Here is a 14,177-nt window from a genome sequence, read left to right on the forward strand (position 1 = left end):
TATTTGTTTGTGAAATGAGGATGAAATAGGAGTATTTATAGGGTAAAAAAATAAAATAAAGGAAAACGGTCGAAAAAACGGTAATATTACCGTTTTCAATTTTTTATTTATTTATTTTTAATTAAATTCAATTTTTAAAAAAATGATTTATTGCGTCGGCATGACGAAGCTCACTCGCTGGCCGGCGAGTGGGCATCACGCATGGCGCCGGAGCGTGCCACGTCGCGCAAGCGCATGGCGAGACAGCCCGCGAGGTGTCTCGGTGGAACGGGCGTCTCGGTGAGACCGGGACTAGACGGGGAGCTGTAACGAGTCTCGCCGCCGTCTCGTCTCAGCGGGACGAGATACGAGCCACCCGCAAGACGCGTTGCGGGTGGCCTAAAGAATGATCACATTTTTTTCACGCAGTAACAATTAGCAGCCATGAAAAATATGTCGAAAATATATACACTAATTTTGTCTTGATACATGAATCCATTTTGCACTTGATTTATTGCATGAAAAGTATATGGTATGTCGTTACAATGCGAGAAAAAGGACAATATCATCATTATTTATAAAGAAAAGATTCCAAGTACTACTATACTAGATAAACTTTATATTAAATAGAATATATTGACCTATAAAATTAAGGGCCACTAGAATAAGCCATTGGGTGTATAGCATTGATTTCCCTAAAGCATAATTATTAAAGAAGACAAGCGTACACCAATCAAATAAAATAATAGACCTAACTTTGGAGTTTGAAGTTTACAAAACTTGCAAAATTAATGGTATGACATGTGCTCCATATATAGAGAGAGAGATATTGCTTACTTTCAACACCACATTTTCTCATGCACTTGCTTCTCCTTTAGCCCCACTCCCCACCACTTTTTTCCAACAAGAACATACAATATATGCATCATTGAATTTGTGTAAGATCTTGTTTATTTGCAAAGAAATGGAAAGATATGAAATTGTGAAAGATATAGGGTCTGGAAATTTTGGTGTAGCAAAGCTTGTTAGAGATAAATGGAGTGGTGAATTGTATGCAATCAAGTACATTGAGAGAGGGAAAAAGGTGCATAATCATCTCTACCTTCTCTTGTTCATATATATTGAAATGATATGCTCTTTCCTCTTGTTTGGGGGTGTGTTTTACATGGACCTCTTTGTTTTGGTAGTTTTTTTCTTTATGTGGTGTTTACTTCTGTTTTTGCTCATCTTTGTTAGTTTGATTTGTTGCGGGACTTTTCTGATGTACTCTTGGCTCGCCTCTGTTTTGGCTTGAGCATTTTAGCTTATAAAAAAAATAAAAATCTAGGCTTGATGTGTTGTGTTTTTTTCATTTGTGGAGATTGATGAGCATGTGCAAAGGGAGATCATGAACCACAGATCCTTAAAGCATCCAAATATCATTAGATTCAAAGAGGTAGGTAATTAATAAATTGAGATTGTGTTTGTTTATATGTTGTAGTTGATTTTTGTGGTGGCAGGTGTTTCTCACACCAACTCACCTAGCCATTGTGATGGAATATGCTGCCGGAGGGGAACTTTTCGACCGGATTTGTACCGCCGGCAGATTCAGTGAAGATGAGGTTCGTTTCTAACTCTTTTATTTCCTCAAATTTTTACAATATCATCTTACACATATATTCTTGCTTTGGCACTTGGGGTTTTTAGTGTTTTTATTTTATAGCAGATTTTTGATAGTTGCTTTGTTGAACCTTAGTTCACTATCTTCGATAGTTTTAGCATTGCTTCTTTTATAAAAAAAAATCTTACACATATATATGAATGTTGTAGGCACGCTTCTTTTTTCAACAGCTCATATCCGGAGTTAGTTACTGTCATTCCATGGTAACTATATATTATAAACCAATTTATTTTGATTATATACATGATGTGATGATCAAGAATTAATTCGTTATATTTTGATAAAATGCAGCAAATTTGCCATAGAGATCTAAAGCTGGAGAACACATTGTTGGATGATAGCCCATCTCCGCGCCTCAAAATATGCGATTTCGGATATTCTAAGGTACGGATGATTAATTTCGTGCATTTGAAACCCAGGCCTTTAATCAACTCCGGATCTCTTGCAGTCGTCCGTTTTCCATTCTCAACCCAAATCGACTGTCGGGACACCCGCGTACATCGCGCCCGAGGTCCTATCGAGAAAAGAGTACGATGGCAAGGTAGCAATAAAACTACGTCGTTTATTTGTGATGTCCCCACACTAGTCCATTTATATCTAATCTTTAGTGAATTAATAATGGAATACTATTTTTTTGGCCCCTTAAGATTGCAGATGTTTGGTCATGTGGGGTTACACTCTATGTAATGTTAGTTGGTGCTTATCCATTTGAGGACTCCGATGATCCAAGAAATTTCAAGAAAACAATCAATGTGAGATTATCAAACCAAAATTATTAACATTAATTTGTTGACTATACAAAACCTACCTATTGTATTTTATTTAAAACCAAACATATTATTGACAGAGAATATTGAGTGTTCACTACTCGATTCCTGACTATGTGAGAGTCTCAAAAGATTGCAAACATCTACTATCAAGAATTTTTGTGGCCGACCCTAACAAGGTCTGAATTTCTAACTTTAGTCATAATTAAAATTATGTAAAATGCATTAGTCAATTATGTTGGCTTGTGGTGATAATAGAGGATAACCATTTCGGAGATGAAGAAGCATCCATGGTTTGTTAAGAACCTAGCCATAGAATTCATGGAGGGCGAGGCAGCTAGCGTGCAACGCAATATTGGTGAAGACGAAGACGACTATGCTTCTCAAACTATGGATGAAACGTTGGCTATACTACAAGAAGCTAGGACAATCTCGGCCCGACCCACAAAAATATTCGATGATCCTTTCGTGGGAGGGAGCTTGGATCTTGATGAAATCGACACTGATGAAGATGTCGATGACATTGACACAAGTGGCGATTTTGTTTGTGCAATGTGACTTTCAATTTTCAGTCATCCAAAAATTGTAGTAATTGTGTAGCCTTCTTCAAATTTGTAAAAGAATTCCTGTGAATATATCTGATTATGTACAGTGCAATATTGAATGTGATCATAAGAAATGAAAGAAGAAGATAAGGGTTTTGATTTCAACAAGCCAAATATAAGTTGAGCTCAATTTTATTTATTTAAATAAATACTTTCATTTTCTACTCGTCATGTTGAACATCATACCTAAATTTTTGATCTTTTATTATCAAACTAAAAATATTTAGTTTTTCATATATCAAATTGATCTCAAAAACCTTGTCTCCATTTTCTTGATTTTACTTATAGTGCTATTCATAAAGTAAGAACTAAGAACACATCAAGTCCACCTAGAAAGCACATGAATTTTTCAATTAAAGTTTGAAAACGGCTAAATACTTAATTGGATCTCGATCCATGATATGGCTGGGTCAATAAGAAAGTGAATGATACAGGAAAGTTAACTCAAGAATATTTTTTTTTTGGATTTTACATGCATTTATTTTGCAAGTTACAATATTTATGGACACTCAAAACTACCTTAGACCGAGCTCTTTTCATGTAATAATAAAACTGCAAACCAAACAACCTAGTAAAAAATTATATACTCCAAAAATAATTACTCATATCTTGACTTGTCATACCTATAATCCAAAGTAAACGTTTATTTGGTTCTATATAAATATAACCAAATACTTTGTCAGTTAACTGGATTAAAAATACATTCAAAAGAAGAACTGAAACCGAACAATACAAATGTTAGATTGCCCAGATAACTAATCAATTGTAACCGGCCAATTAATCGGTTAATCAATCTTTTTTTAAATTGATATGAATTTATTCATAGGCCATGGAAATTCCATACAGCCATAAAGCTCAAACAAATAAAAAGCTTAGCTCCTCTATTTATAACATCATTCCTACACTCATCTTTCTCTCCCAGATCGATGTTAGAAATGCTTGCTTACATTTCACAATTTTAAGTACAAAAAACACCATTAGTTGAGATGTAGATGTATGACTAGAACACTATTGTCACTATTGGCTAAGGATATATTTTATGCAATTAATAAAATTTATATGTGTTTCTAAATGTTGGAATCTTGAATTTAAGATATCCGGTTAACGAAGTTTGACCTATAATAAATGTGACAAAACGTTTAATTTTTGGAAATTAAATGATATAGCGTCGATCTACGTTCCGCGTAGATGACCTTAGTATATTCACTTTCTCAAATCCGATTGCCGGTGAGTAAGAAATAGTAGATAAAAGTTGGTCACATTGTAGCTTTTCATAAAGCTATGAGTTGAAAATGTAGGGAGTAATTAAATAGTGTTAATTATCCCACATAGGAGATGAAACACATCTTTAAATGTGTATTTATTAAGTGACTTGTCACACTTAGTAATTATCGTGGACTAAGATGGGTGAAAGAGCCCACACGCACGCGCACGCGCACCGAGCCAAGCCCGTGCCCGTGCCCGCGCCCTTGGACTTGGACTTGGACTTGGACTTGGTTCTTGGGCTTGTCCCTGGATCCAGACTTAATGTGTCTTGATCAAGTCGCTTCACGAAGTCCACATGTGACGGTTGAACTAGGTCGTGTACAGCGTCTAGATTCAACGTCGACCACTCTAGCTTTCAAACTCGTAACGGTCGGCGGTTACAGGCCAGCCATAATGAGCCATGATGACAACCATCAAGGCTGAGTTGACCCCTGCGGTGGACTAGGCCTATAAATAGGCTAGCCATTCCATGCATCAATATAGAAAATTAAAAAAGCATATAGCATCATAAGCTCTCTCCCTCTCCTGCATTGTTTTTCTGTCGAAAGCTCTGCCCTCTCCTCCATCCAGTTCGCCAGAGCTCTGTTGATAGCGGTGCTGCTTCACCAGAGACGTAGCCGTTTTATCTTTGGGGACGACACGCCAAACCGAGAGCACTACCGGGGCGTACCTCGTCTTACGGAAAGAGGCCTCCTCGACTCGGCTAAGTTTTATTTCCAGTTTACAGTTTCGATTTCATTGTAATTTTCAGTTTTAGTTCTTCCTTCTAGGGTTGTATTACGCCCGGTGTTGTATATCTTTTGTAATCCCAGTTTGAAGTAGAATCCCAATAGTCGCAAGACGAGATATACTTGCCGTTGAAGGTTTCGAACTTTAACTGAACTTAAAACTATCGAAACTTAATACCTTTACTGGAGATGTCAACTGAATCCAACATCATCGCTGCCACCACCCCCGCCGCATCTCCATCCACCATGTTGACCACTGCACTGGTCAACACATCGTCGATTCCGACGATGATGCCCACTCCCGGGCGCTATCCATCTTCATCAACAACGAACTGGGAGTTCGTTAACCCCCTTGGGCCCACTGGTGGATCCACCTCGAGTGGATCAGTTGGTTCCACTTTTAGTGGTTCCTTCGGATCCTTTAATGGATCAAGTGCTGAGGCCTTCGGGTCTCACACGAGCGCTGGGGCCTTCGGGTCTCACACGAGTGTTGGGGCCTTCGGGTCTCACGCGGGTGCTAGTTCCTTCGGGGCTGGTACGACCATGGCGGGATCTATGCCCAACATGAATGGTGGGGGCTCTATGCCCAACCACGTTGTTGGCTCCTTCGGAGGCTACATAATTGGTTCCTTCCATGGACCAAGTACGACACCTTTGGCACCAAGAATGATGCCACCTGCCGAGAAGCCATCAAAGTTTGGAGGATCTGACTTCAAAAGGTGGTACCAAAAGATGTTGTTCTACTTGACAACATTGGGCGTCGTCAACTTCCTCACGGAAAACGAGCCGCCCACTCCAAGCGATCAAGAGACTAGGCTCGAAATCATGGCGGACTATGAAGCTTGGAGAAAAGGAGATTATCTTTGTAAAAATTTCATTCTAAGTGCTTTAGATGATAGTTTGTACAATGTATATGTTAGAATTAGTATACTGAAAAGCATATTTCGAGCATGTTGCACGGATAGAATTGCTTGTATACAATAAACTCTACAATCCACTTTTATCCCAAGGCGAGAAGAAGTAATTTTGTTGCATTGATGTTTGCTTGTGCATTTATAAGATGTATCTCAAACATTTAAATGTATAAGAAGCAAATAAGTCTAATTCTTCTACATAGTAGACTGGTCGTGAACGACGTTCACAGAAGGTGACGCAGTCGGTTCTTTGTAGAAGAGAAAAATAATTTCACAACCTAGAGAGGATTTGGCTACCTATCGTGAAAGGTTGCAGTGTCAGTCCGCATGTTTCCTTACCTTTGGAAATCAACGACACTGATGTGGTATAGCACTGAAGGATCTAACAGTTGAGATAAGTCTTTCTTGCCATTTACTAAGAGACGAGGTCTCGGTGATTGTTATTTCTTAATCATTGTTGACATAACATTGAGCATACGATATTGATTATGCACTACTTTGATATATCAAATGGTGCGGTTTTTCGCAATCCAAGAATCCTGGTATCTTGGGTAGTGGTGATCAATGTCTAGAGGTGCTAGTATTGTTATTGCAATGAATCGTGTGCTGGGTGAGTCCAGTTTGATAATATCCTCAAGAGGTGTTCGAAAAAGGTTTTATTATTCAGAAACCCGGTCGGTTGGAATTTATTCCAGAATAATAAATAAAGATTTTGAACTAGACAACTCTTGGAAAAAGATATTAATTAATTAAAGTCAAATAGCAGACTTAAATTAATTAATGGATATTTATATCTTAAAAACGGAAAATAATAAATTAAAGAGGTAAAGCCCGGATTACTCGTAATTTGGGATTGGACGGGCAGTCAATATTATTATACTATAGTGGATGATAATAATATTCTATTGGACTTGGATTAAATTGGGGCTCAATTTAATTAGTAAAAGTCCAACAAGTTTGGCCCAAGTCCAACCTCCATGGATCCCTAATCTGGCTCATCATAACTCTATATAAAGGAGACTAAATAGAAGACAAAATTAATGAATTTAATCATTAATTTTCGTGCTCCCCTCTGGGAGTGGACGAAAAATCGGTTTTTGATAAAATTGATATTATGTCTTATTTCTAATCAAGCCCTTTTCGATTCTGACAAGCTTTGCCCACCCAAAGGTCATTATCTGAGTTCGGGATACAGATTAGAAGGTTTGTGGTTAAGTACGAAGAACATCACGTGGAGAAGGCGCAAGCAATCGACGATTCTTTGGAGAATCAGATCGATAATTCTAAACCGTAGGAATTCATGTTTTAGGTTTTAATTCCTTTTACATGAATTATGTGCGTTCTTGGATGCAATTCTGTGTTTAACATGTAGTTAATTAATCCCATAATCGGTCAAATAGATCTGTATGTATGATTTATTTGTGGATGCATGACTTCTGTTGTGCAAGGGGCTCCAAACCCCAGCAATTGGTATCAGAGCCAATTTTTGGCTCTGATTATGTGGATTAATTTCATGTTATGTGAATTGCTTGAATGCATGTTTATATTCGTTGTGGTTTAGTCAAACGACGAATTATGTATGCTACGTGAATTAATTCTTTTAATGAAGCTTTGTCTTTGTTTCGTTATTAATTCTCGATACGTGATGGTTTTCCTTGACTTTGGAGATTTCATCAAATCAATACATGCGCCGCCAATTCCCTTTGATTTCTCTTCTCGGTGGAATTGATTATGTAAATTGTAATTACATGGTATCATTACTGATCAATTCGTTTTGCCTTACGTGAACTTATATTCTGAGTCGGCAATCGAGAATTACGACGCTGCGATGAAACAACAGCAACAGCGGCGGCGGAGACGCAGCGCCGTCAGTTCGAGTGGGAACCCGTCGGTAGATTCCCGGACTCGTGACGCGACGGCAGCACTGCAGCGTTTCAGTGGGAGTTCGAAAGAGGCATGATCGGTGCAGGAGTAGCGGCGAAAACAACGCTGCGGTGCCGAGAGGGCTATTGGAGGCGACGCGGGAGCAGTGACGACGATGCAGCAGCAGCGTCAGAAACGACGCAGTAGCATCTATGTCGGGCAGCAGCGGCGTCCCTCCGTGAGCAGCCCCAACAGTGCTCGAACTAGGGTTTGTCCTATGCGTGATGCTCGCGCGGGTGGGACCCGCGGACGTCGCATCAGCTCGTGTAGCGACACAGATTTCCAAATTTAGTTAGGGTTTCCTAAATCCTAGGAACTAATTTGGAGAAAAATTCAAAATTAGTTAGAGTTTCCTAAATCCTTGGAACTAATTTTGGATTGGATAAATTCAAGATTAGTTTTAGAATAAATATTGAATATATCTTAAGTGGATTATCTAAAGTTTAATTTTAATTAAATTATGGATTAGTTGAATTTTATCCTTATTTTATGGATTTATAGATTTGGATAGATTAAATTCTATCTAGATAAATCCTAGATAAATTAGGATAATAATTAATTTTATTTTATTTTGTCTTATGGATTTTTGTAAGATTTAATTCTATGTAAATAAATCCAAGATAGACCAGATAAATAATTAATTATGTTTGGATTTTATCCTTATTTTATGGATTTGGATAGATTTGATTCTATCTAGATAAATCCTAGATATATTTGGATAATAATTAATTTTATTTTGTCTTATGGATTTATATAGATTTAATTGTATGTGAATAAATCCTAGATAGACTAAGATAAATTTTAATTAAGTTTATCCGTATCTTGTAGATATTGATAGATTTATACCTATCTAGATTATATCTTAGTAGTTTTGGATAATTATAAACCATGTTTATCTTTATCTTGTGATATTTATAGAATTAATTCTATTTCGAAAATATCCTAGTAGATTTAGATAATTAAGTTTATCTATATCTTATAGATATTGATAGATTTATATCTATTTAGAATATATCTTAGTAGATTTAGATAATTATTAATCCAGTATTGTATTATCTTTTGGATTTAAGATAGATTTAGTTCTATCTAGTAAAATCCTAGTTGAATTAAATTAATATTAATTCTAGTTTATCCTAATTTTATGGATATAAATAGATTTATTTCTATTTAGAAAATATCCTAGATAGATTTAGATAAAGATAATACAAGATAATCCTTTATCTAATTGGATTTTGATAAAAATTAATTTTATCTAGAATAAATCCTAATTGATATGATTATTCTAGTTTCTAATTCTAAATAATCTAAGATTTGCTTAAATTTTAGAATGATTGGATTTTATCTTATCTTATGGATTTGGAGAGATTTAATTCTATCCTGAAATATCCTAATATGATTTAGATAATGATAATCCAAGGTCAGTATTATCTTGAATTTTAGGATTTGATTTTATCAATGTAAAATCTAGAATGATCCTAAGAGGATTTAGATAGAACCAACTCTATCTAGATAAATCCTAAATTAATTTGGATAACCATTATCCAAGATAAATTTTATCAAATCCGAATTTCCTATTTGGATAAGATAAGGAATTAATTATTTAATTAAATCTCCCTAGATTTATTAAATAATTTTAATAATTATCCAGTGTGATTAATTACCATGAAGTAAATGGACTTATCTATTTATTTGGTGTTAATCTGTTTTAAGTGGATTATCTGCCTTATCTGCTTGTGTGATAATTATGCAAAAACCATGTTTAAAATGACTAAGCGATAATTACAACAGTGCGTTGTATATGGTCTCCATAAATTGGTCAATATATGAAGCAGTTTCTAATATTATCGCGACTCACCTTAGTGGGAGCAATAATCCTACGAAATAGCAAGTTCATAAGATTAGACTTCTTAATGGTAAATTGTTTAAACTGGAAGCATGTTTCTAATATTATCGCGACCCACCCTAGTGGGAGCCATAATCCTACGAAATTGCAAGTTCGTATGTTTAAGCATATTTATAAGATAGCTATGGAATTTTGTTAGTGGCGTACGACCTTCCCTAGAAGGAGTATCAAAACAGAAATGAAATTCATAGATGCAAATATTTATGGTAAATGCTTAGGCAATATTTGGCGGCCATGCCACCTTAGTGGTCTCTGGACTATCCGTCGGTATTGTGACCAGGAAATTGTTGGAATCCAAATTTGTATGACCTCCCTAGAGGCGTACTTATTTTGGTTGTCACGGTTGCGAGATACATAAATTGTTTTGTGGTTGTTTGCGATTATGTATTAAGCATAGTATGTGATAAATAGTTTTATTTCTTCTCAGCCAAATTCTTAATAATGTCTGTGAACCTTAAAGAAATCAAACTCGAAGGCCAAAATTATGCAGACTGGAAATATTAAGTGGATAAGATTCTCATTGCTTAAAACTTAAAGTTTGTACTCACCAGTTCATGTCCTCCATTTCCTCGACAAAATTCTATAAAGAAAATCCAAGAATGCATTTCATGCATGTACTTGACAAGTTCTTTGAGATAGAAGGCCAAACTACTTTCTTTTAAGTAGTAAGACACGACTTGGTTTATACCGATGATAAAGGGATATCCAATGAGGACGTCGTCCAGATTCTATTGGAACATCCAAAAGAGATAGAATGTTTTGATGAATCTTCTTATTCAGTTACTCAAATAGTTTGTACACTCAGTTCATCGCCAAATGTAATAGGAAGTGATTATTTGAAGGTTGTTACTGAAAAGTTAGAAATCTTCGGCATTGTATTCACTTTATTACTTTTGGAGGAAGATAACATGATAGTTGACGAATTCATTAAGGCTGCATCTTTCCTATGTCTTAGTTCAATCGAATAGAAGACTAGCAATGGAAAGAGGGAAGAGCTGAATTGTCATCAATGAAAGCTATAAAGGCAAGAAATATTTGGTGAAAAGGCAAAGAGAAGATACATTGTAAGTCGGATTAACCTCTTATATAAAGGAAAATGACTTAGATAACAATGCAACTTCTAAAGAGAGATCTAAATCCAGTTGGGCAGTTGTTGCAGTGGGAGCTATTTATTTATGCTCACTTTATTGTTTTGTTTTGATGTTAGAGATTTTGTTTTATTGGTACAGTCTTGTTTAGAATGAATTTATATTCAGTTTATAAACTCATTTATGATTCTACGATGTTCAATTTCATTTTATAATGCTTGCATTATTGAGAAATATGGATCAAATATCTATCATAGTACCATAGAAAAACAAATTATACATCATAGTATCTAAACAATATAATTGCAAAAGATTGAGTATAACACCACAGTTCAACTTCTTAAACAATGAATGATAAAGTATTTATGGTACTTAATCATAAGTCCAAGAAAGTACTTAGTAATTGTTAAACTGATTTTGTCTAACTCAAGTGACTATCGAGATTTTAACAGCTTACTTGTTAAATAGCTTGAAAGTCAGGTAAGTCTGGTTGATGCACAACAAGTTAGAATCTTTTGGTGGTTCAAGGGATTCAGAATACTTATAGAGGTGCGACATAGAAAGACTAGCAAGTCTTAATGGTTTATACTATAGGAGACGAGCAATGAGTTAAGATCAGTAGTGGGAGCTAAATCCTAGTTGACTACTCCAAGCATTCTTCTAAAGAATGGGATAATCATATAAGAAGATATCGAAGTCTCTTGAAGACAAGTTCGATAAGTGAACAGTTTTACTCAATAACACCTTATCATTAATGGGATATACGTTGGAAACAACGAGTTATACCTTAAAGAAACTACCATAACATCAATACCTTCTACAACACACGAGTTGTGGACTAGAGGTAAGTTTAGTCCATCACATCTCAAGGTGTGGAGTTATTCAAAGACATGTTTTGGAAAAGGTATCCAAGTAATTGGAGTTGTGTACTGAGGTATGTTTTAAGGTTGTCCCAAATGATAGAAAAAGTACAGGTTCTATAATCTTCATGGCAAGATGTGTGTTTGTTTACACGAATGCTAGATTCTTTGATGAAGATTATGAGAAGAACTACAAGCCTAACAAACATGATAATTCTCAAGATAATGAGAATATCTATTTTCCATCTTAACCAAGAAGTCATACCATTAGAAACTTATGCACTAAGAAAATCAACGTTTGTATCTAAGATTGTAAGAGTCGTGTCGTAGTGGGAGCATTCTTTGCGAACATAATAAGTTCATGGGTCTAAAAGAGTCTTGAGACTCAGTCTTAGATCAACTTGAACATTATCCCTGTAACTACAAGGACGCAATGACTTATTCAGATAATCATTCTTGATAAGATGATAGATTCTGAATAACAATCTTAAATAGACAAGAATGTTTGCAAGATTTGCGATACTACCCATAGACTATTTCAGTCAGTGGGAGCTAGTGGACCTGCAAGTGTAAGCATGGATCTCAAAAGGCTAGAATAATGGCAAAGGGTTATACCCAGAGAGAATTATATTCTCGCCTACCATTTTTGCCTAAGTCGATCTGTATATTGTCTATTGTAGCCTACATAAATTAGGATGTATGTACTATGATTGTCAATACAGTTTTCTTTAAGTAGAAGTCTTGAGGAGATCATCTGCATGGAACATCTTAACGGTTATGTAATACATGGCAAGAAAGTTGAAAGTGCACTATATTTGGTATTCTTGGTACTCTAGATGATGACATCTATAAAAGTTGATAAACAACTAAGAGGGTTATCTAGCGTAGAAAACTGGTTGTCTACCCAGTTTAAGGATGATGGATTTAAGATAATCTAGTTACATTCTAAGCATCTGTGTCATTAGATTGCTAGAAAAAGAATGCATGTTTTCTTAAAGAATCCTACATCTACACAATACTTAGACACTTTAACATTGAAAATTCCAAGAAAAAGTTTTTCTTTTTCTAGACGAAATTATTTTGTCTCTAGTCAAGTGTTTTCGACATTGAATGAGATCAAGAAGAATGAGACAAGTTCCATAATTGGAAGTATCATATATGCTATGATGTGTATTAAGTTAGATATTAGCTTTGCCGTTGGCATAGAAGCATGATATCATTTTAACCATGGCCAAGGACATTGGATTGGGTAAAGAATATACTATAGTACTTGAAGAAGACTAAACGGTATGCTCTAGTTTACCAGACATCCATGTTATGTCCTTTAGGTTACATCGACTCGATTTTATAATTGATTGATGATCGAGTTATCCTCTGACTATGTGTTAACGTTAGGAGTTGAAAACTGAGTCATGAAGGAGTGTGATTACATCACAGACTCTATCATGAAAATTACAAGTGTAGTTTCTTCGGAAACTGCTAAGGTAGTTGTTCATCTCAGTAATTTCCTGATAGCTTTGACCGTGAATCCGAGTATGCCTATGAGTATTATATTTTGTTATGATTACTCTAGCCAGGTGTCTAACTCGAGGGAAACACGATCTGATAAAGCTAAGCAATCACATAGAGATGAAGTATAAAATTAATTAAGGATTAAGTGGGCAACAAGACGTTATGGTTTCCAAGATATCATCAGAGAACAGCCTGGCAGAACTTTTCACAAAATGCCTATATGGCAACATGTTTTACACATGAGGTGAAAAGTACGGTAGTTCGATGTATCATGGCCCGAGACCTGCTTAGAGTATAAGTGGGAGAGTTTTGGCAGTGGGTATACTCGAAAGCATGATTTTGAGTATAAGTGGGAGATTGTTAGAATTGGTATACTGAAAAGCATATTTCGAGCATGTTGCACGGATAGAATTGCTTGTATACAATAAACTCTACAATCCACTTTTATCCCAAGGCGAGAAGAAGTAATTTTGTCGCATTGATGTTTGCTTGTGCATTTATAAGATGTATCTCAAACATTTAAATGTATAAGAAGCAAATAAGTCTAATTATTCTACATAGTAGACTGGTCGTGAACGACGTTCACAGAAGGTGACGCAGTCGGTTCTTTGTAGAAGAGAAAAATAATTTCACAACCTAGATAGGCTTTGGCTACCTATCGTGAAAGGTTGCAGTGTCAGTCCGCATGTTTCCTTACCTTTGGAAATCAACGACACTGATGTGGTATAGCACTGAAGGATCTAACAGTTGAGATAAGTCTTTCTTGCTATTTACTAAGAGACGAGGTCTCGGTGATTGTTATTTCTTAATCATTGTTGACATAACATTGAGCATACGATATTGATTATGCACTACTTTGATTTATCAAATGGTGCGGATTTTTCGCAATCCAAGAATCCTGGTATCTTGGGTAGTGGTGATCAATGTCTAGAGGTGCTAGTATTGTTATTGCAATGAATCTTGTGCTGGGTG

The 14,177-nt window shown here is 35.8% G+C and overlaps 1 protein-coding gene across 2 annotated transcripts; it reads left to right on the top strand.

The window, feature by feature from the left end:
- The first annotated feature begins 772 nt into the window (after positions 1-772).
- Positions 773-3,125, top strand: LOC121762088 (serine/threonine-protein kinase SAPK2-like). 2 transcript variants are annotated; one of them, XM_042157859.1, is made up of 9 exons: positions 773-1,063; positions 1,340-1,414; positions 1,479-1,580; positions 1,789-1,842; positions 1,931-2,023; positions 2,088-2,180; positions 2,287-2,391; positions 2,487-2,585; positions 2,665-3,125. In XM_042157859.1, exons 1-9 carry the CDS (start codon positions 776-778, stop codon positions 2,962-2,964), a joined length of 1,209 nt encoding a protein of 402 aa, XP_042013793.1. In that variant the 5' UTR covers positions 773-775; the 3' UTR covers positions 2,965-3,125. The 2 variants fall into 2 exon arrangements, with proteins under 2 accessions (XP_042013793.1, XP_042013794.1); XM_042157860.1 differs by lacking the exon at positions 1,340-1,414.
- Positions 3,126-14,177: the final 11,052 nt, after the last annotated feature.

The sequence above is a fragment of the Salvia splendens genome, chromosome 13 (genome assembly GCF_004379255.2).
Source record: "Salvia splendens isolate huo1 chromosome 13, SspV2, whole genome shotgun sequence".
Taxonomy (NCBI): Eukaryota; Viridiplantae; Streptophyta; class Magnoliopsida; order Lamiales; family Lamiaceae; genus Salvia; species Salvia splendens.